The following is a 25,752-nucleotide window of genomic DNA, read 5'->3' on the forward strand; positions in this document are numbered from 1 at the left end:
CTATTTCTGAAGCAGCCCATGGGTAGGGAGCCTGGCATTTCCAGGAAGAGGCGGATTCACTTTGCATGCACTAAGTAACGGGGCAGATGAAATCAATACATCAGATTGAGGCCTCCTTCCTAGATCACCTGGGCAGTATGCCTGCCTTATCACATTTTTCACACTGTGACCCAATGCCTACATTTACAGTAGACACATTAAGCAGGATGGGCCAAGTGATTACTCCACCCTGGCTTCTTTAGCCTGGAAATCCTGTGTTAACATAAAAAGTCCTCCTGTTTCAACCAGACAAAACTTTCCAGATGGAATAAAACAGGACGCATCTGGGGAAACTTGGATGTGAGATAGCCCAGAGCATTGACACATTTTAACTTAGAGCAATAACTTAGGCCCCCATGTCAGCAATCTAATTTCACGACAAAACCAATAGAAGTAGTATGTAGTAGCGTTGGTTTTATTTTCTCTTTTAAAGATTTATGGCTTCTCCCACTCGATGACATCCTCCATGATATATCCCCTTAAAATCTCACAGAAGTGAAGACAATTATATCTCATGCACTACTTCAACTGTTTTCTTTCTATATATCTATACATGGTCTCATGTTATAATGACAGTTCTGATCTGTTACTTGCTGTTATTTTTGCAGATGTTGTTCAAACTTATTCTCTCTCAATTTTCTCTCTTTGATCTGACAGTTATTTCCTTCTTTGCTGGGATTCTATTGCTTTCACCTGAATATAACTCGGAAAAAAAGTTACTTTTGTTAGAGGCAGTTAAAAATATACTAAGAGGACACCAATAAAGTAATCAAATGTTACAAAACTACTTAGGGAAAAGTGTTCTTTTTGGAAGAGAAAAAAAAAAATCAGCATTAGCAGAAGATACATTGTCTCTGAAAAGAAAAAAATACCCAAGAACTATGTTTTTGATGTAATGCATTAGCAGGGACAGAAAGGGAGAAGAAATCTGTAAACTTAGTTGAACTTCAGGTAGTTAATACTACTTAATTTTGTTCAGATATGTGAATTGTTAAATCTACAATTCAAGTAGTTCCAAAGTTATTTGAGGCCTCTAACATCAATGTGCGCCAAAGAGCTACAGATAACTGTTCCTGATCCACTCCATTTGGCTGTCTGTCCTGGCACTTCCATACAGGGACTTCTCTTCCTTAGTTCGTCAAGTCTGCAACCAGCATCCTCTTCTCTTGCCAGAGACACCATTTTTTTCTCTCCCAGTTCTCTGATATCCTAAACATCCTCCTTCTTTTTCCTCCTCTCATTTCTTTTTCTGCTGAGAAACATCCGTCTCCCTAACAGCCAGCAGCAGCCTGCCAGGCAACATATTCAGTCAAACTCTCTGAGTTTTGCTCTTCCTCTCTCCCTCTTTCCTGGCCTCTCCTTAATCTCCCTCCAATTTCTTCCTATGTGCAATTTTTCTCATTCAACACCACTTATGTCCAGCAGCTGTAACTCATTCACATATATATGGCTGTCAAAGTCAGCAGCTCTGCCTGTCTCATTACAGGCAGAACCATGACTTTTGAGACCTGGTCCCACAGACACTAATAATTCACAGCAGTTTTTTAAATTCAAGCTAATAAAACACTTCATAACATTAGCGCATTGATATGTGTAACAAATAGGAGAAGATTCAGTGTGACAAACAGGATTACAATTTAAGGAATATCATTGCCAGCAACTCTGGCAATTGTTCAGGTGCTACTGGTTCCCACTGACACCTACTTTGTCACTTGGCAAATGTATTTGACCAGAGCGGTCACTGCAAGGAGCAAGCCCAACCCTCTTCCCACCCCCAGCTGCCTGCTTCCCACCTCATGCCAGCCCAGGTTTCTATGAATACAAGTGATGATCTGACCCAGGATAAAGTTAGCTCTCGCCCTTCTTCTTTCTTGGGGTAGTGATTAGTACAAACAAGGAATTTTCCAATTCAGTTCACCACACAACTACAGAAAGACCCGGGCTGACCATGGGAAGGAAGCAGCATATGAGTGGAAAATGGGATAAATATTGTGGTGGCAGTGCAGCTCAATTTTTCATGGAAACATGACCAGACTTCCCCATTCACATTCACTGGAGTGTTTCATCTCCTATACAGCTGCCACCTTAGGAGCTACTAAATCTGAAAAATTACACTTTCAAGCAAGCCAATTTACTTTTTTCAAGATTCTCTGGGAAAACCAGCATGTGGAGATTCAAGCAGCCATGATGAGACTGCATGCATTAACCTAGATCTCTTGAACACCTCTTCAGTATACCTCTACTTTAACACCACAGCCTGCAGTCTGCTGTAAGAACACAAAGGAGAATGAATTACTCCATGCAATAGCTAAAACTCAGGTATCATGCTATGCACATTACAAGACAACTTCATAAAAGAAGAGTCATAATGCCACTGGTTTATGTTAACTGATCCCGGTGATATCATTACTGGGCATAAAACATTTGCAGTTATCACCAGCCTGCCCTGGTTTCAGTAGCACATGGTAATTTTATCATCTGTTCAGCACTATGCAGCAGAACTATGTTTGTATCTAAATGAGGCAAAGACAAGCAGCACGTGACACTTGAAGTTCTTGCTCCTGTCCCTTCCCACAGGGCTGTGGGTCCCCAGCCAGACAGCTCTTGCTCAGGCATGATGTGGAGAGATCAACCATCCAGGCAGGCTGACGGGCAAGCGCTACATGCCAACTGCTGCTGGAGTGCAGGATTATCATGTGTCACAACACCTGCTGCAAAAGCCTTAGTATTTCCCAGTCTGTAACACAGTATTTCCCACTCCCTAACACAGTATTTCCCAGTCCTTAACACAGTATTTCCCATTCCCTAACACAGTACTTCCCAGTCCTCAACACAGTATTTCCCATTCCCTAACACAGTATTTCCCAGTCCTTAACACAGTATTTCCCAGTCCTCAACACAGTATTTCCCAGTTCTTAAGGCAGTATGCCATCTCACCAAAGATGTGGCCCATCATCACACATCTATATGGAGTGGAAAGTCATAAAGTTGCAGACAGTAGGATTACAACATAAGTAGGATTGCTTTTGAAAAAATGTAATCAAGGTCCCACTAGCACATGACCACAGAGCCTTACCAATACTTGTGGCTGACCAATAAATGCAGCCACAAGCCAAGCCTACCAACCTCAGCCTCTTATATTCAGGCCTGATCCAAAATCTATTCCCATTAATGACAATCTTTCCATTAAACTCACCTAGCTTTGTAACAGGCAAATGTTGCACTCTCCTATGCATTATCTCTCACAGCTTTCACATCCTTGTGACAATGATGCAAGAGTTTAGTAACTTCTGCTTACATCAACAACTCGGGTAGATAGCTGCAACCACCTATATGGCACATAACACCCATTTTTTGATTTAAAAATTAAATTTAAACAACAATTTGTTTATAAACTCCGACTTGAAGAAATAAGCTTCACAGTCCTCAGTTGAGGTCTGTATGTAAATGAAGACATTTCACCTGCAGGCTCACTTTACCAAAGTGCTCGTTGGCTCCTCAACGCTGCATTTTTGGTGTGTTTCTCACAAAAATAAAGAAATTGTTGGGTTTGTTTCACTATCGTTTTAACAAATTACCCAATTAGAGAAATTAAGAGTGGAATACTTCAAACAACCTGACACTTGAAGCATTATGCTTCTCTGCTGAACATCATTTTGTTGAAGACAGCAATCTGTAAGGGTTGCTAAGATGATCTGTTAGTTGTTTCTTTTAATAGAAAGACAGATAAGCCATCTGGCAAGGAAAACGCAGTCCCTCACTTATTGGTACCAAGGAAACTGCTTTTTTCTCCTCTTCTCTCCTCAGTAAAAGTCAGAAGATGTTTTACTTACAGCGTCCACTTTGACGGCTGACAGCACAACTTCCATCAGGATCAGCAAAAGCCCCGCATCCCTGCAGGGAAAGGTGAATAAGGACGATATTGTTTCAAGCTAGTGCAAAACAACCACGTGATAACACTCTGCAGTTAAAGGTGACAATACGACTTTAAAAAAGTTATTTCCAAAAGCCTATCGAGCGGAATTACTTACTGACAAAGGAAAATACGTGCACTGGGAAGCTGCGAGATGTCCATTTTCGCTCCTTCCCCGGCTGGGGGCTCGGCTCAGGGCTTCCTCCCGCCGGACGGCCACCCCTGCAAGGCAGAGAAGAGCCCGCTGGTAACGCCGCTCCCCCCGCCGGAGGTCTCCGGGCTCGGCGACGCCGCTGCCGGAGCAGGGAGCGGCCCCTCGGGCCGGGCCGGGCCGGGCTCCGATCCGGGGGGAGAGAGGGCTGTCGCGCCGCGCACGGAGCCGCGTCCTCCCGGCGCGCAGGCACCCGCGGGGCGCGGACCCCGACGGGCCGTGCGGAGCCGGCGCCCCCGGCCCTGCCCCGGCGCCTTCCGCCGCCCGCCCCGCGCCCGCTCCGCACCGCTGCGCGCCGCGCTGCCGTACCGTGCCCTCCGGCGGCCGCGGCCGTGCGCGGCGAGGAAGCGGCGCGCCTCCCACCTCCGCCCGCGCCCCCCGCGGCCCACCACGCACCCGCGGCGGGGACGAGGAGGCGGAAGAACTGCGGCCAGCGGGGAACGGGAGCGGGCGAGGTTGCGCCCTCCCAGGGTCCCCGCCCGGAGGGGAGGAGAGGGGGGGCTGCCACCGCCCATCGTGTACGACGAGTCGAGTCCTTCGCCCCCGAGGCATTGCAGGCGCCGCGGCCGCGACGGAGGGAAGAGACGCGCATGTGGGGCCGGCCCCGCGGAGCCCCACTCTGAGTCGCCGGCGCCCCGCCGCCCAGGGACCGACGGCGCGGTGCGGTGCGCGGCAGCATGCGGCTCTGGCTGGGCTTCGGGCTGCTGCTGAGCGCCGAGCTCAGCGCCGTGTCCGCCGCGGTGAGTACGCGGGGGCGGCTCCTTCGGGCTGCGCGATCGGGCGCACACGCGGGACCCTCTCACGGGGAGATGCGGGAGCGGGACGGGACGGGATGGGACGGGAGCCGGCGGGAGTCGGCGCGGGGCCTCCGCTCTCGGGGCGCTGGGGCAGCCAGGTGGGCTTCGCGCGGATGCCCGCCTGCCCCGCCGCTGCGCGGGGTTGCCCCTGCCCGCCGGCCCTCCGCAGGCGCGGAGCGGAGCGGAGCGGGGCGAGCGGCACCGCGCGGGGATGGCCGCGGGGGTCCGGCGGGGACGGGCCCCGCAGCGCTCTCCCACGGCCCGGCACGGAGCGCCGCTGGCTGGGGAGGGAATAGAAAGCACGCACCCACCCGGGACTGAAAAGTACTGAGCTGTGTTTCCGCGGTGAAAGAGAATAATACTTTAAAAAGTAAAAAAGAAACAATGTTTATATTAATAATAGTTTAGAGTTGGCTGCTTGGATTCAAAGTGCTGTGCACGCTGCCTTTGACCTCCGCGATGGGCGGTAGGCTGGGGACTGCGAAGGATCCTAATGTTAATGGTTAAAGCTGAATTTTGGCATCTTTCCGGATGGAGCTAGATTGTGGCATAGACTTTGTAAAATCGAAAGCATGCAAGTAGTCTGAAAGTTTTGTTAAGGGAGCTAATTTTATCACTGTGATAATAGCTGTTAGCTGTCCTTAAGTCTAAAGGACTCTCTTTCCTGGCGCTCCTGAAGTATTTGGGCTGTTCCTTCTGTACGTCTAAGTAATGGGCAGCTGATGTAATGATTTGTATTAGGTTATCTTTTTGTGTCTCCTTGTTTCCTTGGATTTGGTTAGGTTGATACTGTATTAATGAAATTCAGGAGTGCAGAAAACTTCTCAGTAGCTCAAGACACATGGCTTTTTGACATGCTTCCTGCTATAAATGTAAGATCTTGCATTAACATTTCAGTCAACAATGGAGGTATGGGAAAGGGTTATTTTAAGCTTTTCTGCAATTTCAGCTGAAATTAGGTTCTATAATGGATTTTGACACCTCTGTGTGACCAGTGGGATGGTGTGTATGCATTGAATCAACTGAAGTAAGCAATGCACTGAACTTCCAATGTCTTGTCTGTTGCTCCTAGGTTGATAATATCAGGCTTACTGTGATTGCAATAAATCACTCAGTGGTGAATCCTCTAAGGCAATTCACCCAGCACTTGCCATTAAGTTGATTAAACTGTATTCCCTTAAGGTTGTAATTTATTTTAATTAATTAGTGTATTTTGAAGTAAATTATTAACATTTGAGTTCTGAATTTGGTATATCTAGAGATAAAAATGCCTATCTGTGAGATACATTCCCACCTTGTGCTGTAAAGTGAAGTCATTGGGTGAACCATGACTGTCAATCAAAGACACAAAACTATATAGGGATGAGGTGCTTATTAAATGAAGATCCAAACTTTAGTATTAGTTGCACAATTTGAGGTCTTCTGTGGCAACTGTGAAGAGGCTCTGTTCTAGAAGTATTTAGCACGTGCTGGATAAATTATTCCATTAAAATCAAGATTTCTTAAAATGTAACCTGAAGCTGTTAATTATATTATGAAGCTATTCCCATAATTAACCATTCTTTGTGTGTTAAGCTGACTACAGATTTCCAGTTCCTTGTCAGTGCTACCAGAATACACAAGTATGCAGTGGAAGTTGAGCTCCTTGCAGTTTTGTTGCCTTAGATAAACCTTTGGGTGTTCATGGGTGGCCTTTCAATCAATTCAGTTCTGCTAGCATTGTCCCCAGCTCCACACTGTTGCCTGTCAGTAGCAACCACACAAAAGGTGATGGAGTTAGCCTGCCCCATACCACGTGTGGGTGGTGATCGAGAGGCTGCTCTTCCAAGATTCTTGAGCTGGGCTGATGCCTGTGCATGACTGTGGCAGGGTGGTGTGAAGCACTCTACACCTGGGCAGCACCTCTTCTGCTTTTGGAGAGTTGGCAGGGCTGACCCAGTGTTCACATTGTCCTCAGATGAACGTGTTCCCACTGTTTACATTTAAAAAGTAGTTGTATTAGCAGAAGATTGTATGGTAAGGAAGGTTGTAGCAGTAGTCTTTGCAATAGGCTGAATGGAGCAAACACTTTTCTGCAGGAAAAAAATAATATGCTGGTCCCTTCACAAAGTAGCTTTTATTGGCTAGTCTTTTTTTGTCTTTTTTTTTTTTTTTTTTTTTAATGGCAGTTGTGCGCCACAGTCTTATTAATTGTACCATGGCCTTCATCACAGAATTGGTGAAGCTGGTGGGCACCTTGGAGATCATCTAGTCCAACCTCCTGCTCAGAGCAGGGACAGCTACAACAGGCTGCTTAATGCTCTGTCCCATTGAGTTTTGAATATGTCCAAGGATGGAGACTGCTCAACCCCTCTAGGCAACCTGTGTCAGTGTTTAGTCACCCTCACAGGAAATGTTTCTTCATATGTGCATTGTGGTTGTTCTAGGCTTGAGACCATCCATGCCTGTCAGCACAAGCAAGTGTGACAGAAGCAGCTCATGCTGTGTTGGTGGTGGTGATTCTGCAGTCTGTCAGGGCTGACAGAGTGAAAAATTGTTTTTATCTTTGACATATCTGTGATTAAATACATACAAGGAGATTTGGAATGACTGCTCTGACAGAGGCATTTGACGTAGCAAAGCCAGCCCTGAGCCAGCTACTGTCATGATCACGTGCCTCAGTACAGAAAGAGGGAGCTGCTCCGTTGCAGCTCCTGCTGGTTTTAATGTGGCACTATAAGGTGCTTCCAGATGTGACACTGGAAGTTTAGTTTTCTTTATTTTGATAAATTATAATGAAAATAATATTTATAGCAAATCTGGGCTTTTGTGCCATTCTTCATTCTTCTCGGGAGATTCATTTTCAGGTTACAATGAGAGCAGAGTGGAAGACAGGGCAGTAGATTAAGATGTTTCCAGGTCAGGATACAAGACTGCTCCCATGAGACAGTTACAGGAGAAGCTTGTTTTGATGGATCTCTGCAGGGGCTCTCATTTCTGACACTCTTCAGGCTGCCATTTCCTTTGGACAAAGTCTGTTTCCTAACATTAGTACTGCTTGGTTGAGAGTGGACAGTGCCATGGGAATGCCTGTTTCATGCTCCAGTACCTGGTCCGTGCTGCTGCAGTGCTGGTCCTTGTGCTGCGTGCAGCGGAGCGAGATCTTCAGCTGCACTCGCACCCTGGGTTGACTCACTCAACTGGCTGCCATGTAAGCACTGGTGGAAGGGAAGGGCTCTCCTGGCCACCACTGCTCAGCAGTGGGTTTAGCATTCTCTCCAAGTTCCCAACCAATCTTCCTTTTCTGCTTTTAGTCTTGGTGAAACAGGTGCTGGGACAGAGTGAGAGCAAGCTCTGTGTATCCAATAGGGAAATGTGTGCCAAAACAGTGATAAAAGCATGCATAAATTTTTCCATAAGGGCAGTGCTGATTCCAGTAGTCCTATTTGAGCTGAGAGTGTGGTGGCAACTGGGGATGCACTGGTGGGAGGCCAGGAGGTTCCTGTCCCTGGGTAAGCACTGTATAAAGAGTGGTCCTGTATGTGGCCAGGCAGAGACGGCTTTGCTGTATTGTCCTCATGCCTTCCTTGCATCACTTCTCCTGTTTTTACATGATATTTGGGAGTGCATTCTGACACATGCAGTTAGAAGCCAAAAGCAAAAGGAATATAATTGCTTCCAACTAATCTGACCAATTTTTCTATTCTCTTTTCTTTAAAAATGTGATTTACTGAGATGGAGATGTACAGGGCACATAAACCTAGAGTAGATAAAAAGAATGACCTGGGCTTTTGGCATGTGGTTGAAGAGAAATTGTATGACTGAGTCGGAATCACTGGTAGCACTTCACTTGGGTGTGCTTTTACTAATGAAGGCAGGCAAGGTTGGGCAGCTGCCTTCTGCAGCATTTTGTGTCTAGGACTGCCATGTCTTTGATGCTGAGACACCCTGAGCCCATCTGACACCCTTGTCTCTGAATGTCCTCAAGGACTTGATAATACCAAGAGCATGTTAAAAAACCCTAGCAAGTGTTAATTCAGGAGGGAGATATGGTCACCCTGATTCCAAAAATATGGCCAGAAGGGGAGACCCAAGTGATTTCTAATGAGTAAAGCTCCTCTCAGGCTAGAAGGCTTCAGAGAAGAATGGGAACAGGTTTGGTTGCCCCTGCCAGGCTATGGTGTGGTGTGGAAGCATGAAGAAGACAAATGCAGTGCTCCCTTTTCCTCCTGTTGGAGCAAGATGTCTCGTCGGGAAGAGGTATAAGATCTGGGTTGGTTGAGGGTGCCCCAGAGAGGATCATGAGAGCATGGGCAGGAGGGTGGCCTTCCAGCTTGTGGCCACCACTGCTTGCTGGGAAAGTGGGGAAGTGGTGGGCATGGGTTCACCTGTCCCAGCAGTGGGGGGTTATTACTCAATATGTATACAAAGAAAAATGCATGGGCACTTCTGGGGACAAGGGGACAGGCCTGGTGACTCCTTGCTCCTAAAGGAATGTCTTTATACCTGTTGTCCTTTCTGCCAACTTCCTCTCTCCCTCTGGCCACTTATTCTACAGCTTCATGGCATGGGGTGTGGAGGAGGGAGAGAAGGGCAGGATATTTTGGAAACACACACCTGCCTGCTGCCAGCCGTGTTGGTGAGCGCAGTCCCGGAACCTGCTGAGTGTCAGCATATGCAAGTGTGTTCATGGACTGTCATCCCAAGCTGCACAAGTTTTGCTTCTGAGTGTTTGTATCAAATGCCTGCAGGACTACTGCAATGTTTCATTGCAACTTGTCTGCTTGGTGTTTATAATCTTGGATGTCGCTAGCTTGTAGAATGCCTGAGGTTATGCTGGATGTATATTCTGTCAGTTGCCCTGATTATGTAGAGCAATGTAGCACAGCTGCCGCAGGCAGCTTAGACTATTGTTCTAAAATGTCAGAAACCTTCTTTAGGGATAGGCTTAGGAATATTGTTCTTTTTATAGAACTAGACTAAACAAAGGAAGATTCAACAACCTCTACACAAGAATAAATTGACTTACTTCATCAGTGTTTGAAAGTTACATAGTACACCCTTCCTAGAATTTCTGCTGACTTTCCCATGATAAACACTTGACACCCTAACACCTTGCACGATTTGATCAAAGAGAAGAATTTGAGTATGGGCTATGACCTGAATGGAAGGGCAACCTGTAGCTTTAGTGGCAAGTTGAAGGTGTAAAGTACTGATGCAATATAATGTTGTGTGTGGGAAGATAAATTTTTTGATTTCTGTGGGTTTCGACTGGCTGGAATTATTCTCCATGATTTAATACATCAGAAAAGTATGTGGCATTAACCCTTCAAGAGTCTTTATATAGCAGTGTCTTGGACAATGTGTCAGTAAAATAGAGGACAAGTTAAAACATTATCAATATGTAATTACTACCATTATGCTGTTGTAATCTGAGGTGAGTTACAGTAAAGAAATAGGCAAATGTATTCTTCATAAAGATTATAACTAGTGCAAAAACTAGTCCTTTTTTACCCTCTGCATGTACAAACAGTTATGGGATGAAAACCTGACTGTTTATTCTTACTTTATCTCTGACATATCCTCTTATAGAAGGAGAAGCTTGAATAAACTTTCTAAATTGGAAAAGAACAGTGTAGATGTTCAAAAGCACTTCAGCTTCCAGTCCCTTGTACTTCTACTATCCACTGTTCAGCTTTTTACCACTTTGGCATCTCAAAATATCTCAAATACGTAATTTTTAGGAAACCTCTTAACATGATGTGCTTTCATTATATTTCCGACATAGGCAAAAAACATTGTAAGCCTTAATATTATATTAGCTCTCCTTAGCTTAGGTGTTTGTGTGTTGCTGGTAGGAACTACCCCTTTTCACCTCTGATTTGCTAAGTTATCAAGCATTTGAAAACCTGTAATTATGCGTTCCAATTAGAATGGTAGTCCTGCTTTGATACCTGTGCTGGGCTGTTCTAGCAGAGTGACATCAGTGCAGTCCTGGTGCAAGGTGCCTGGGTGCAGACAGCAGGTGCCGTGGAAACCAGCAGCTTGGGAATCTGCTTGGGTTGAGATGAGTCAGCTTCACAGCCAGCAAAAAAGTTCCCTTTTTTTGGTTTGGCTTGCCTTACAGCCCCATGATTAAAAGGACACGTCAGAAAATGAAATGAGGGAAGCCAAAGAAGAGCTGGAAAAGGATAGGTTTCCTTTTTCTTGATTTTTTTTAATGCTACCTTCATATCAAAAGAATGCTGTTCTCACACATGTTCTGAAAAAAATGGCATAGGATTTGGCATGAATGCACCAACTTAATTTATAAAATGTGTAATTATGTCTTTAGAAAAGTTATTCAGCTACTTTTCTGGATTTTCTTGTAAGCTAAAGGGTTTCTTTGTGTGGATTCAAGAGAATCACTAATCATACTGTGTTTCCCTCCTTTCCTATGCTTTTTTTCTCTCTGTATGTATCCGCTGCCTTCACCTTTACTGCTGCTGGCAGACAGCCTTTTTCTCGCAGGGTCTGAGGAAGGGTGTGCTTCTTCAACAGAACAATGTGAAGGACAAAATACAAAGTGCTGTCAAGTGTGTGGAGTAAACAAATTGCAAAGTAATAATTAAGTTTCTTTCATCTTTTTGTGGCTTTCATCTGCTTGTGGCAGTGACAGAGAGACTGCATTTTGACATGCAGATTTCTAAGATGGCTGAGAGGGAACCAGCAGAATAAATTATCAGAATTATAAAATAAATCCAATAGTTAGTTTGATACGCTAAGATTGGTAGGAAAAGATAGAATATGATATTCAAAAATCAAGTGAGTTTGGGTATTTGCATTCAGAAGAGATGTAATTTTTTAGAGATGACTGATGCATGGTACAAACTATCCATTATCTTGTCTGTAGATAACATATACCTTATTAAAGAACATTTCAAATGCTACAACTGGGAACAGAAAGTTTTTAGGTAAAGTCTGTCACCCCTGCCAAACTGTAAAAGTGGGAGTGGAAGAGAAGTGCTGAGTTGCTCCAGTTTGCAAACTTTGTTCTTCATCTCTGCATTGAGATAAGATGAAAGCCACAAATCAGGTTTACATGTTAAACTTTCTTGAAAGGTGCCAGAAGTCTGGTGGTGTTCCCTAACATTTCTAGGAAAAAACTATTTGATGCAAGTAACATTCATCTCCTCTACTACCTTTGAACACCAGTGTCCATCCAGCCTTCTCTCTGCCCATGTGTGTCTCAGCTGCTGTGGGATTTACAATCTCTCTGGCTACATGGGAGGTCTGAGGTTTCAACCTTTCTTCTAGTCAAGATGCCCTCTCAATATGTCTTCTGTACATGTGGATGTTGTCTTAACAGTGGGGAATGAGCGTGGTAGAGCATTTCTAAATGGTTTAGTGGGAGAAGGAGTTCTAATTCATCATAGTCAATGATCAATGCCATTTTTACGTGAGGATTCTTCCTATAGGTAATTCACATTGGAAATTCATAATGAAGTATGTAATCTTTCATGCAAATAATCACTAAGTGGAAAATAAATAGTTTTATTAGCTTGTTCTCTTTGAGTAGATGATTTATGGGGTTCTTAGTTTAGTATACAGAAATCAGAATGAGAAAGGTTCTTTCTTTTATTTTTTCTCTTTGTCATGACAAGTGTTTCAGTTGTAGCTAAGGGATAGAACAAATGAGCCCATTTTCACTGGATAGCTATGTGCTGACTAGATATTGTAAGTCTTTTGGTCTTATTAGTCCATTTGTTTATCTAGTGGAAGAAAACTTGTTTTCTACTCTACTGAAAACTTCTGTTGAAATATTTGTTAATCTAAAAACATTGAAACAAATCCTAAGATTGTAATGAAACCCAAATAAGGCTGAAAAATTACACTGGTATGGACGGATGGGGCTGTCAAGAATTAGAACAAAAGTTTAAAGAGAAATTAGTGCATTAATAGTTTGTATTCATAGTGCACATATTAAGGGAAAAGTCAGCTACATGAGGGTAGATTCAAGCATTCCAGGAATTTTCATATTGTACTTGAAGCTTGTCCCTTTTATGGCAATGGTAAGTCAGTTATCTGCTAGCAGAATAAAAAAGGATGAGTTCTGGCTGCCATAAAGCCAAGATATATGTGCAAACACTAATTGTGGCCAAAACTCATAAGACTTTTTTAGCTGAAAATGCACATGTGCTTTTAGCAGTTTGTTAGAATAGGCAAGGAATACTAAAGCCATGTAAATGCTTGTAAAAGCTTTACTTGAGAAAATTATGAGTAACTTTTTATTGAAACCGCTTTTTTTTTTTTTTTTTTTTTTGCTGAAGTGTATTGACTGGGGCTGTATCTTTGTTAAGAGCAGCTGCATTTTTTGGAATCAACATGGACACTTTTAGAGGAAAGCAGGGAATAGCAAGAGGCATAAGTGAAAGTGAGAGGAAAGTAAAAAGCTTAACACTTTTCTAGGAAGTCTATGTTTTCATCTTTTTTTTTTTTTTTAATGGCATAGTGATTGCATCTCTATGATGCATCTCCAGGGGCCAGAGTAGAAAGCAGGGCACGAAGAAAGGTCAGGAAAAAGGGAAAGATCTAAGTGCTAGAGCCCTGCACTAAGTTTTGCTTAGATGGACAACAGCTGTGGGAGCTGGCTCTTGGTCCTGGCTGCTGCCACCAGTTGTGGGGACCCTCCAGCTGGCAGTCCCAGCCTGGAAGGGGCTGTTCTGTGATTGTTAGTGGTAAATTTCATCTGGGACAAGACAGACACGGATTCTGGTGCTGTTAATTCTTATGCAATGTAATCCTACTGTCTGTGACTTTCTATTGCTATTTTAAACCTTACTTCCCAGTATGGACCTTGGTGATCCAGCAAATGTTGTACCAGTGCCTAAAGTCATTGGGTTAAATAATGTCTCAGCTCACGCCCTTGAGAATGCCAAAATAATAGTTCAAATCATGCAGAAAAGTAGATCCATCTTTCTGGGAACATGCCTTTGAAAATGTGCTCTGATTCACACTGGTCAGACAAACAGTGGATGCTGATTTCTGATGCATTTTCCAGGAATTATGTGCTTGATTTGGACAGAGCTTGTAATTTTAAATGGACTGGATGTGTCATAAGCATGGAAAAGCTTTGAATGGTAGCCCCTGAGATGTGCAGGCACACAACTGCTAACCTTGTAGTGATTGTAGTTCAGTGCCCTCTGTCCTGCAAGGTGCAGACTCATTTCCTCAAAGTTGCTAATAATTTCATCTTCCATTTAATTGATTTTTAGAGTAGTCAAAGAGGCTATGAATGTGGAAAGGTTTTTTTCTGGAGTATCAAGGAGACCAAAGAAGATGATGATGACAGGACAAAGCCAAAAGTCTGCATAGGTCAAAAATTAGAAAGATTGTTTTGTGAGAATGCTTCTGTATGCTGTCATTATAAAAATCATGTTTTCCTTTTGGTGCCTTCAAATAAAATCTTTAAAGGAGCAAGCCTGGCAAGTGACTGCCTTATACCTATTTGTGTTCCTACAGCCTTTGCACAGGTAATATACACACTAAAATATACATCTGCTGAAAGGTGTTTGTTCTAAATGCCTTCCTTGCATTCAAAAAAAAACTTTCTCATTGATACCACAGGAGCTGCTGGCGTTAGAATTGATTTGGCAATGTGAAAGCCAGATGAAAAGGTCTGTTTGGTCCTCTGGATACACTACTTTGGATGCTGTCAGGCCTGCAGAAAATGCAACTGCACAAAACACAACTAGGATATTATCAAGATTAGCTGACCCTGTGTTAAGGCTGAGATGGCATTTACGTGGTCCCTGTGTAGTGGGCACATTATGGTTTTGGTCCAGAGTTTGCAAATTAACAATTCTGTGCACAACTTTAGTTACTCACACAATATAAGACACATCTGTGCATTGACAGACATGCACATCTGGGCTCTATTTCAGCGGAATACTTTTTATATTTGTTCCATGTCAATACAACAATATCCTTTATTTTAATAATGTCCTGTTGCTTATAATTAAGTAGAACCAATTTAACTTGCAAAATAGAACAGCATGCAGAATTTAATGCAATGCCAAAGCAGTCTGTGTAGTGGGTGTCTTCTGTTGAGCTCAAGTTTATTTTAGCTGGACTGTCCTGTACCACATGCTTCACAAGCAATTCTTTGTTTTTTGTAAATCCCCATTCAACATCATAGATTAAAGTATGAACATTACATGGCCAAAATGTGAAAAGTTCTGTGTTTCCCTCCCTTGGCCCTGTCAGATGTGTGCCATGATTGGAAGGGTTTGCACATGGCACAGTGTGTGTCTGTACTGTCCAAGGGAAATTGTGAAATTGATTGATATGGGAGGCTGCACATGTGATTATGTCATGTTGGGTATTGTTTTGGTTCATACTCCTACTTTTCTGATAAATGTGGTTCAGCTGTCTAGAAAAATATTTCATAGTTCTGAATCCAGAGATCTATAAATCATATAAAATCAGTCTTGGAAAAAGAATGAGATTTTTTGTGAAGTTGCCCATATTATTGTATGAGGTACTGCTGAAAATAATTGAATGTTGTGATGTGCTTAAAACATGAGCCTCTTACATGAGTTTTCTGTACCTGAGAACAACTGACGAATTTCTATTATGGTAGGTAAAATGTAAAGCTTTTGTCCAAGACCACTCCTTAAAACAGAATTTGTAAGTTTGTGTGTAAAGTAATCTGTTTCTTGTGACTAGTGTTTGCTGTGTTTGAAAGTATAAACTGCAGAATTTCTGTGCTTAGATTTATAGTATTAGATGGAAGAACATTTCTTAAATCTGAGTCACACCATGCTAAAGGCAAAGCTATGATGTACATTCATAATTAACCTATCTCATAGTTGTCACTGGTGATGGATAGTCATTTGTGTGTTTCCCTCAGTACCAATTGTTATTATCCTGACAGACCAATATCAAGTGATATAATTGATAGGAATTAGTAATTTGACTAAATTTTGCTGCTGATGCTTCAATATCTGACTGGCTGCAGGAATTATTTAGTGAACCATTAAGTGTAAAACTGGGTCTGTTTTTGGAGAAGCCGTCAGCTTCTTTAGACTGGTTATTTACCTGCTTTTGTTTAGGAAGGTGGAGAAGGGATGGGACTGTAAAAGAGTCAAGGCACTTTGCATGTTGTGATGAAGTGCTGAAGAAATAATTTCTAAGTCTGGGTAAGGCCAACAGCTGCACTTTGCCATTCCCCTGTGCCTTCCTATGTGTGCTGTGCTCCCTGGGGGTCAGATTGGTGTTTCAGCCTGCTCCCTATACCTGCTTTACTGTGGTGTATGGAAAAGATATGCCAGCTTTTCTTTTTTCTCTTCAGCTGGTGCCTCCTCTACATTACACCTAGCAGGTGAATCAACATGATTTGTCTTTTACCCGCTGTCAGCACCGGCATTTGAAGCTGATGAGGCTGGGGCTGGCCAGCAGCAAGGATGTGCTCCTGCAGGAGGAGCAGCAGAACCCACTGCCCATCATCCCACAGGAGGGGCAGAGGAGTGCACATCAGATAGTGGGCTGTACATCCCAAGTCACACCCTTCATCTCTTCCTGTGAGCTTGAGGGTGTCCAGTGAGAGTCCATCATTGCCTGTCCTGCTGGGACTGGAGAGGTTTGCTCTCCAGTACAGCCTGAAGTGGTAGCCCTGCTCCATCCCTTCCTGATGTTGCCTTTGAAGCTGAACTCTCCAGCTGACTGCAGTAGGGAGCCAGAGCAATGCCAGTTGCATTCCCTTCAAAACCTACAGGCCATGAGAAAAGGGAGGGAACAAACTGTAAAAATGCCAGAAAATGTCCGTAAGATCTATGTGTCTTTTCTTATTCTTAAGGTTTTTCAACAATTTATTATGGCATGAGAAATTACTTCTGTCACTGAAGAATTATTAAATGGAGAGAAGTAGGCTAGTGATCTTGATCAGCAGAGTAAAAATGAGTTTCATCATTTGGTTGTCTGAGGATGATTTTATCTTGACAGACCTACAGATGGAAAATAGAGGCTGTCAGATGTTCTGTGCCTCTTTTCCTCCCTTATAACCAGTCTTGCTCTGTTCTCCAAACTGAAAGTCCCGAATGTAATGTCTGTAATCACTTCATTTTTCATGCCTGTTTCATTGTTGGGGCTTTGTGATGATGAGCCTATCATCACTTCCTAAAAACTCAGTCAATTAAAATATAGCACGTGAAAATGAAAATATATGCTATTGTCTAACATTGGGAAGCCATTAAAAGCTTCTGGATGTGTTGACAGGCGAGAAACTACTTAGGTGTTGTGATGAAGGTAAATTACCAAGGGAGAAGTGTCTCCTCAGGCTCTCAGATGAGTCATCAAGAAGATTTTTTTTTAATAATAAAGACATTAAAAAGGAGACATGCTCTAGAATGTTATCAGTAGAGTACAAGACCACCTTTTCTGTATAGTTTGGTTTAATTTTTCCTAGTGTTAAGTGAACACTTCAAGCTACCTTCAAAGGTGGTGGATGTATTTCTTGCTACCTTGAGTTCTTCTCTTGTTTTAACTCTTAACATTGCCAAGGAGACAGATTACTTAATGGTCTTTTAGTCCAGAGGTGATTGCAGGAAAGAGAAACTAAGAATGTAAGGTTGACTGAAACCCAAAGTTTTGTAGCTGTGCCCATCAGGTTTATTACTGCTATTTTGTAAGGACAGCTGAGAGTTGGTACAGATCACAGCATTTAGAAACCATGTGAAATGCAGGAATACATACGGGCTTTTTTTTTTTTTTTTTTTCAGGAAAAAAAGTCCAAAAGGAGTAAAAGGTGGCTTTTTTTTTTTTTAATTTTGTTTTGTTTGTGTTTTTTTTTTTTTTTTTTTTTTTTTTTTCCCAGGCCTTATCACGAAATACTGGAATGAAAAAATTTGGAGAAAATTGCAAAAGAAATGCATAATATGTATTTCTGTCTTAGAATAGGCAGTATAAGTAATTGCTAGGGCAATGAAAATGTATTACCACTGCACTTACATTTATCAGATTTTTTTCTGAAATTATAAATAGTTTGAATAAACAACTTCATTTTGGAACCTGCTGTATCAGCCAAACACAATTCCTGTACACTGCAATCTGTACTATTCTCAGTCCTGTGCAAAGTATGTTGTTGTGTATTGGCATATTTGTTTCTTGACTAAGATTTTTTTTTTTTTTACCAGAAGCATCTCCTTTATTTTTATTATAGAGTGAAGTACCTGTGCACATACTTGTTTCTGAAATTTTCATTTCTGTTTAGAAGTTACTGATATTAATACTGACACTTTATATTTTTCAGCATTTTTTCCTCTGTTCTAGACATATTCCATTGGTGCCCACTCATGGGAGTATGTGCTGGTAGAACCCCCTCAGTATTACATGTAATATTCAAAAGTATTTTATCATTATTTCATGCAAACATATCTAGCACGGCTCACTCATTTTAGGACTAAGGGATGCATTATGCATAACAGTGATAAAACCTCATGAGAAACAGTTACCTGTTACCTGCAGATACTACTTTTTCTTTTCCTCTCATTCCATTTTATTTTTCTTCAGGAAAAGTGTGATACCCTCCTGCCCACTCCCAACGCCTTTAAAACCTGTGGAGAGCTCTCACATCTAAGTGAGGACCATGGATCTTGATAGATAATCAAAGAAGAATAAGAGTTCCAGGAATGTCTTTTCCCTTGCCAATAACATTGTCCTAACCTGTACTCTGATTCAGTGGTAAAAATAAAATGGTGGGGTTTTTTTGCGTTCTTTCAGGTTAAATTATGAACTTGCTCACTGTGCATTCTAAGGTTTTATTTTCCATTTCACTTTGTTCACTGATATGTTCATCAGACCTTTTTAGATATGAAGATAAGGACATTGCATCCCATCCAAAGGTGGAGTGTTTCAGAAGTAGGTCTCCAGTGTTGCCTCTGGACACGCACCACGTGCCACAAACCCCTCCAGGGCTGTTATTTTTTATCTGAAGGTTCCAGTGCAATTTTTGTGTCTCCAGTGGTTCCCTTCCTGCTGCCCATCCACCTGCTCTTAGCTACAAGCAGAATTGCAAACAGTTCAGGTCCTGCAGCCTGAAGGGATGAATCTGGCATATTTGTAAGGAGCTTGGACTTGTACCAACTTGGCCCCATCCTTTCCCCTTTTCCCTTTGGTGCATGGAAGGGTCTCTCCCCTTGAGCATCTCCAGCTGGCTGCATACCCTGTCAGAGCATGGATCTCCAGCTCCACAAGGCTGTTCAGCTGCTGATCTCATTCCTATCCAAGGGTGAGGAGAGCTTGGAGCTGATCTGGTGGGCTGAGGGGGATGTTGCAGGCAGTGTCCAGTGCAGCTGTGGATGAGTGTGCCTGGGTTCACGTGTGGGAGCAGAAATCCAGTCCCTGTTTTGCCACAGGCTGCTTTGGCAGCCTTAAGGCAGTATTTTTAGCTTCCCTGTGTCTCCCTTTCCTAAAAGTGAAGTAAGGAGAGCAAAATCTCCTGATATTCAAAGTAAGATACAAGTAAGTTGTGTGATATTCTGTGACGGGGATTATACAAAGCTGGAAAGTGTGTAATAAAAATGAATTTGATGGAGACTGAAGATTAATTTCTCAGTATCATCAGCTTCAGGAATAAAAGGAGTTCACACACTCAAAAGTTGGCAGCACACTGGCCCTCATGACCTAACATGTAACTCTGGGTTGCCAAGCTTTTTCCTGTATTGGCTCTTGCTGCTCTCATTTTAGGTGTTTCTGCAGTAACCACAGAGACAAAAACTTTAAATACAGAGGCTAAATATCAGAATGGGAAGAAAAGGCAACTGATCAAGGGGAATTTTGTGATGGGTTCAGGATGGTGGGATGGTGTACCAAATTAATTTGGGATTTCCAGCCAGTGATTTTGGCTATGTCTCTCTGATCCTCTTGGAGGGTCCTCAAAATAATTACAGTATATTTAAAAGCATATTCTCTAAATTGTTTCTGCCTAGGACCCCAAAATAGAAAAATCTTGTCTTTTCTACAAGGACAGGCAAGTTATCACAGAATTATTTAGATGAGTAAGGTAGAGGAGGAAAATAAAAGTAGTAAGACAGAATAGCTTTAAACCTGCATACCTTATGAAGCCCACCAGTTTTTATGAGGTAAAACTAGCCAAGATCTCCATATAAATTTGTTTTAATGATTAAAATAGTCTTTTGGAAATGGAAATTTTAACTTTTAAATTTTTTTTCCAGTTTAACATGAAATTCCTGTCCAGTGAAAAAGGGGAAATGAAGTAAATGAATAAAGGAAAGGCTTGCCAAACAATGATAAGCTTTGGATTGTTGCAAATAACTGTAAGAAGTTTAATGTCATTATAGGAGAGTATGTTACCTGTTCTTCTCTTCCTTCATTGCTAATTGAAATTAGGAGGGACTGATTTTATTCTTTACAGTTAAATTTACAGCATTGAACAAGACAGGGAATCCAGGCTGTTCTCAGCTGGATAACAAACAGTAGAGCTATTCTTTTGGTCTGAAAACCCTGACCTCGTAGGGAAAAGTGATCCAACTGCTTCCAAAATAGGCACATCTGTATACTGTAGTACTTTGTCTCTCAGGGATACTTGATGTGTGCTCCACCAGTTAAAGAACGGGTGAGGTAAATGTAGAGTTCCAGAATAAAAGGCATGAAACTACACCTAATCCCAAAAATTTTAGGCATCCCTGGGTGTTTTTTATTTAGAAAAGTCCGTGTCAATCTATTTTAGGAAGTAAGCAGACAGCTTCTGTTCTTCATTCTCCTCACTACTTCTAGTTTTTGGGGAGCACTTAAATGCTGTATCTGTCTTAAATACATTTACAAATATTAAATCACTCTATTGCATCATATCGAAAATAATTTTTTTCTGTATTTGCATGCTGAAATACTGAAATTGAGATGGAAATGTGATGCAAATATCCAATCAGTTGACTTCACTCTCATTTTGTGTTGAAAATGCAATGTTTTTGAGACATCCAGAAAAAACATTGAAATATAAACATGGTTATAGAGTGAGGGATAGATGTGGCTTGACTTTTGTAAGCACTGTTTTTTGCCTGTAGACAATTTTCCATGTGGAGTTGAACAGCAGAGCTCTCACCCACCGTCAGCTCCTTGCCCCATTAATACCAGGTTGGCAGGGAAGTATTGCAGGACCCATTGGTGGGGAAAAAGATCTGCTGTCTTTCCCTAGAGAGTAACAAGAACAAGCAGCCTTCTGAGCAAGCCTTTGTCCTGCCATCATCATAGGATTAGGAGAATAGTTAACCACACCAGCAGGGTATTGGCAGTGAAGGTTTTTGGTCTCTGTTGTAAATGTTTTGTGATTAATTTAACAGGGTTGGACAGGATAAGGAGGCAGGTTGGACTGACTTGCTGGCTGATGCTAAAGTGGCTGTGTCCCACAAGGCTGTCAAAAGAGACATTTGCACTCCTTTTCCTCATGTGTGCCAGCGTCAGCGATGTTCTGCTGCGAGCCGTGGCCCGTTCCGGCCCGCTGTTCCCGGAGCTGGCTGCTGAGGGACAGGCTGCTGAGGGGCTGGCTGCCTGACGGCGCTGCTGAGGGGCTGGCTCCTGAGGGGCCGGCTGCTGAAGGGCCGGCTGCTGAAGGGCCGGCTGCTGAGGGGCTGGCTCCTGAGGGGCCGGCTGCTGAAGGGCCGGCTGCTGAGGGGCTGGCTGCTGTGGGGCTGGCTGCTGAGGGGCTGGCTGCTGTGGGGCAGGCTGCCTGACGGCGCTGCTGAGGGGCAGGCTCCTGAGGGGCTGGCTGCTGAGGGGCAGGCTCCTGAGGGGCCGGCTGCTGAGGGGCTGGCTGCTGTGGGGCTGGCTGCTGAGGGGCTGGCTGCTGTGGGGCAGGCTCCTGAGGGGCCGGCTGCTGAGGGGCTGGCTGCTGTGGGGCAGGCTGCCTGACGGCGCTGCCGGCCCTGCGGCGGCAGCGGGAGCGCGGCCAGACCGCAGCTGCTCGCGGCAGCGGCGCTGGGGCTGTGCCGGGCAAACGGGGCTAACCACAGCCCCGAGGTGTGGCTTCACCTCCGAGCTGGACTGACCTGCAGCAGGGGTGGAGGATGAGCGGGGCTGACCTTCTGCTCGCAGCCAGCTATTAACTGGCCTCTGCCAGCTGCAGCCTTGCTTTCTGTCTAGCCTGTTTGCATGTAGAAGGGCAGTGGCCGCTCAATTCATGATGTATAGTCAAATGCACTTCCTTCCCACCACTGGCCATGTGCTGACATATTAATGTCTTCCTACAGAGAAAATGCTTAAGGAGTATTCTGTTTTCATAGTCAAGCTCTGTGCAACCTAAACATGGGCCCCTTTTGCATCATTCTAGCCTTTAATTGCTTGATGGGTTTCACAGGATCACATCTTATTCAATACATAGAACAGAATGTGCTCGCTGAGCAAGGGAAGATGCAGGAATTTTTGCCTTACTCTTCACTTTCTGGACTTGTTTCTTACTTAAGTTCTAATAATCAAGTTGTGCTTTGTAGGCAGAACAAATGCATTCAACTTTTCATGAGCTTCCTGTGGCATTTATCAGATTAATACCTGAATGTTTTGAGAAAGCATGTGCTGATTTTTATATGCACGTGCTCCAGAAGGAAGGAGGCAGTGTATTGCTGCACTCAGTTTTTTCATCCCATTTGCCTGTGCAAGCCAGAGTGGTGCTTTAACCTTTCCTAAAGATTTCATAGCTATTTGCTGACTCTTTGGGAGAGAAAGCCTGGAAAAGGTAATGTCAAAATTACCTCCTAATTAGCATTCAGTAGCATTTCACAGTCTGCTTTTAAGACAGTAACTTCAGCTGAAGCCAGGACTTTGAAATCTTTGGTTTGAGAAAAGATTCAACACTAAACATGTAGAAAAAATGAGGAATGTATAATTAGTGACTGCCTCTGAAAAGTGTGGAAATGATTCGTGCAGCGTCTTCAGTTGATTTCATGGGAGAGGCATAGACTGGATCCCATTCTCCAGGGCACCAATCAACTGCCTTAACCAGGAAGAATCTTTCCAGTTGTCTGTCTCAGCTCTCTGTGCATCCTCCACTACAGCAGCAACCAAGCAGCAGACATGCAGGCAGTCAGCTTTAGGATTGCAGAGCCTGGTGCTGAGATTTCACATTCTCCAGATTAAAAGGGTCTGAGCAGGGCTGGTGCTGGCCAGGGATAGCCATGCTCTCTCTCAGCTCATACCTATTTTTAGAAAGGATTGATGTTTTCTACCAGAGTTCCTTGCTGTGGCTTGCCAGGCAGGAGAAATGCAAGGCAGGTGGGGTGATGGAACCTTGGCCAGGCCAGGCTGGTGTGGAAGGCTTGGGTTGCCTCAGAGCTGTAGTATTTTAATGACTGCAGCCTGTTAGGAGAGCAAAAGAGCTGCTTGAGAAGAAAGGAGCCTTCTGCTCAGTCCAGGCTTGTATGGTGCTTTCACAGAACACCCTTAGTTTGCATTTCCTGACTTGCTTTAGCTTGGAAGGAGAAGGTTGTAGATTTAAAAGCTCAAAAAATAGTTGAAAGAACAAAGTAAGTTGATTTAAAAAAAGAGAAAATGTAACTATTTTTCCATTTTGATTCTTTCAAGAAAGAAATTTTTTACTCCAGTCCTAAGGTTTTGAGGTGTAGGTACGTCATAGAGATTGTGATGAGATGTACCATTTTCCCTGCTGCTTTCAGTCATTTAATCACTTTCTCAGGGCAGGAGGAAGGTGTGGTGTTTGAAATCCTTTAGGAAAGGCTTTGCAGTTACCTACTGAAAGCAGTGGTGAAATGGAAATTCATTTTTCTGTGTCTCATCCACACTACAGTTTGGTCCACCAAACAGCCTGCACTTTTGCTCTTTCTTTTCATTTTCTCAGCCCAGTGTCTTTCACCTGACTGTATTGGTTACTTTCCATTTCATTATCTGTTTATCTTACTACATTAACATCTTTCTCCTTGTTCTTGTGCCTTAATGGTCCAGCCCCCATGTATTTGACTGTTATTTCAGTCTAACCCATCTTTCTTCATGAAAACCATTGACCTTACGTACATGAAACAATTTGATCTTACGTACATTGGCAGGCCTACAAGCTTTGTCTGTATTAAGCAGGAAAAGAGTAGGCAGCAAACGACAGGTTTTGATATTAGCATTATGTCTATTTGAGTATTTTGTCCTTTTAACTGCTGATGAGCAGGAGTTCCCGGTTTACAGCTGCTTAATCTGTTTGATTACAAATGCTTAGGCTGTGCTTCTCCTTTGGTGTTCCTTCCTTTCTGTTGAACTATTGCCAGATATAATTCATATGTCTGAAAACATGGAAGAGTTCATGGAACAACTGTCTTTCTCCTTGGAAATAGTTCAGTGGGCTTTTGCTGTGGCGGGGTTCTGTGTGGTGTTTATCTCTGTCTCCTTCTACGCATAAAATTGCTGTGAGAAAATAAAAAGGTCAGATGCTGCAGGGCTTCCTTGCAAACCTGCTTTCTATGTCACGAAAATGGAGCTTTTAAAACTAGCTAAAAGCTGTGTTGAAACAACTGGAGAATGATAAAATCTATGAATTCAGATGAAGCAATGGTGAAACAGCAGTATGGTTGTTTTTAAGCCTTTGTAGACAGATGCAGGTTTTTACAACCTGTTTTGAATTAGCTTTGGTAGTAGAAAATTGTATATTACTGTTAACAGTGTAAAACTTGAGGTTTTCCTAAGCATGTTTGTTCTTAGAGAGGAGAGTATCTTTCAGAAGATCAGCGTTGGCGCTGTGACAGGACGTGTCCTCCTACACATGGTGCCTTCTATGCGCCGCTGGTAGCCCCAGGCATCTACTGATGGCAGTGAGCACCTTGAAAGTAACCATCAACCTGGCGTGCATTATACAAGTACTAACCACACAGTGTGTTGGGAGATTGTTCTAATTATCTGTTTAAAGTGGTAATTAATTATAAAAAAGGTCTTAAGTTGTCCAAAAAGATCATGATATGCCTTCTCTGAATAAAGTGATTAGATGCTGTGAAGCTGGATAAGCAGTGTGATGTAATTTTATATAGCCTTTAGGCCAAAAAGAAATGTGTAGTTTTCAATCTGCTAATAAGCTGAGCAGAAGTACAGTAGAAGGGAAAAATTAGAAGGTTGAGTGCAATATTGCAGCAGGTGCTTTCAATGCAGCACATTCAATAATTTTGAAGCTTAGAAGAAATAAAAAGCTACCTGTTGTTTCTGTGAGCTTTAGTTTAGATCTTGAGCAGTGGGCTTAGGGCCATATTAAGTCTTAGAAATGAAGAAGGAAGCTATAAGAAACCCAACAGCCACAAGTTCCTGCTCCACTGGAGTTCTGTGTTCTGATTTTGCTAAATGGGGTCAGTAAATATTGATTAATAGTTGCAGGTAGGTATCATGGCATAAACATAATCTACTAGGAATCACTAAAAAGTTAGAGGAAATATGAGACTGGCTGCTTTGGCTCCTGTTGGTGTTTGAATAAGAATTGTTTTCCTTTTATTCAAAGTGAACAAATACTAGGATTACATCACATCTTTTAAACATTTATGGGTGTTATGACTTCCATAATGCATAAAACTGCAAGGAAAATAAGTTGTACTTCTTGAACAGCAAGATTTTAAATTCTCACTGTTGGTATTTCATTGGTTTTTAGAACCAGTTCTTTTTAAAGAGTTTTGCTTTTAATATAAATGATCAATTGTTTTACATTTTCAAAGGAATAATAATGACATTGTGTTGCATTCAAGATAGTTCGGAGTTTAGGAATGCGACTTTTATTTTAAGGTTGCATGGGATCTCCCAAAGGCATTTCACTTTTGACCTTTAGATGAAATAAATGGATGTTCCCT

The 25,752-nt window shown here is 42.9% G+C and overlaps 2 protein-coding genes across 3 annotated transcripts in view; one reads left to right on the plus strand and one right to left on the minus strand.

The window, feature by feature from the left end:
* COL4A2 (collagen type IV alpha 2 chain) overlaps window positions 1-4,696 on the minus strand; it is a 140,662-nt gene extending 135,966 nt beyond the window's left edge. The window contains exons 1-3 of one of the 2 annotated variants that reach the window (XM_038131692.1): window positions 4,473-4,614; window positions 4,071-4,174; window positions 3,873-3,933 (exon numbers count right to left, since the gene is read on the minus strand). In XM_038131692.1, coding sequence (XP_037987620.1) covers window positions 3,873-3,933; window positions 4,071-4,114 — 105 coding nt within the window. In that variant the 5' untranslated portion in view covers window positions 4,115-4,174; window positions 4,473-4,614. Of the gene's footprint in view, window positions 1-3,872; window positions 3,934-4,070; window positions 4,175-4,472 lie in introns of both variants that reach the window. The other variant, XM_038131701.1, reaches the window with a different exon arrangement.
* Window positions 4,697-4,770: 74 nt separating this feature from the next.
* COL4A1 (collagen type IV alpha 1 chain) overlaps window positions 4,771-25,752 on the plus strand; it is a 119,776-nt gene continuing 98,794 nt past the window's right edge. The window contains exon 1 of the mRNA XM_038131715.1: window positions 4,771-4,903. Coding sequence (XP_037987643.1) covers window positions 4,841-4,903 — 63 coding nt within the window. The 5' untranslated portion in view covers window positions 4,771-4,840. The remainder of the gene's footprint in view (window positions 4,904-25,752) is intronic.

This window comes from Motacilla alba, chromosome 1, assembly GCF_015832195.1.
Source record: "Motacilla alba alba isolate MOTALB_02 chromosome 1, Motacilla_alba_V1.0_pri, whole genome shotgun sequence".
NCBI classification, from domain to species: Eukaryota; Metazoa; Chordata; class Aves; order Passeriformes; family Motacillidae; genus Motacilla; species Motacilla alba.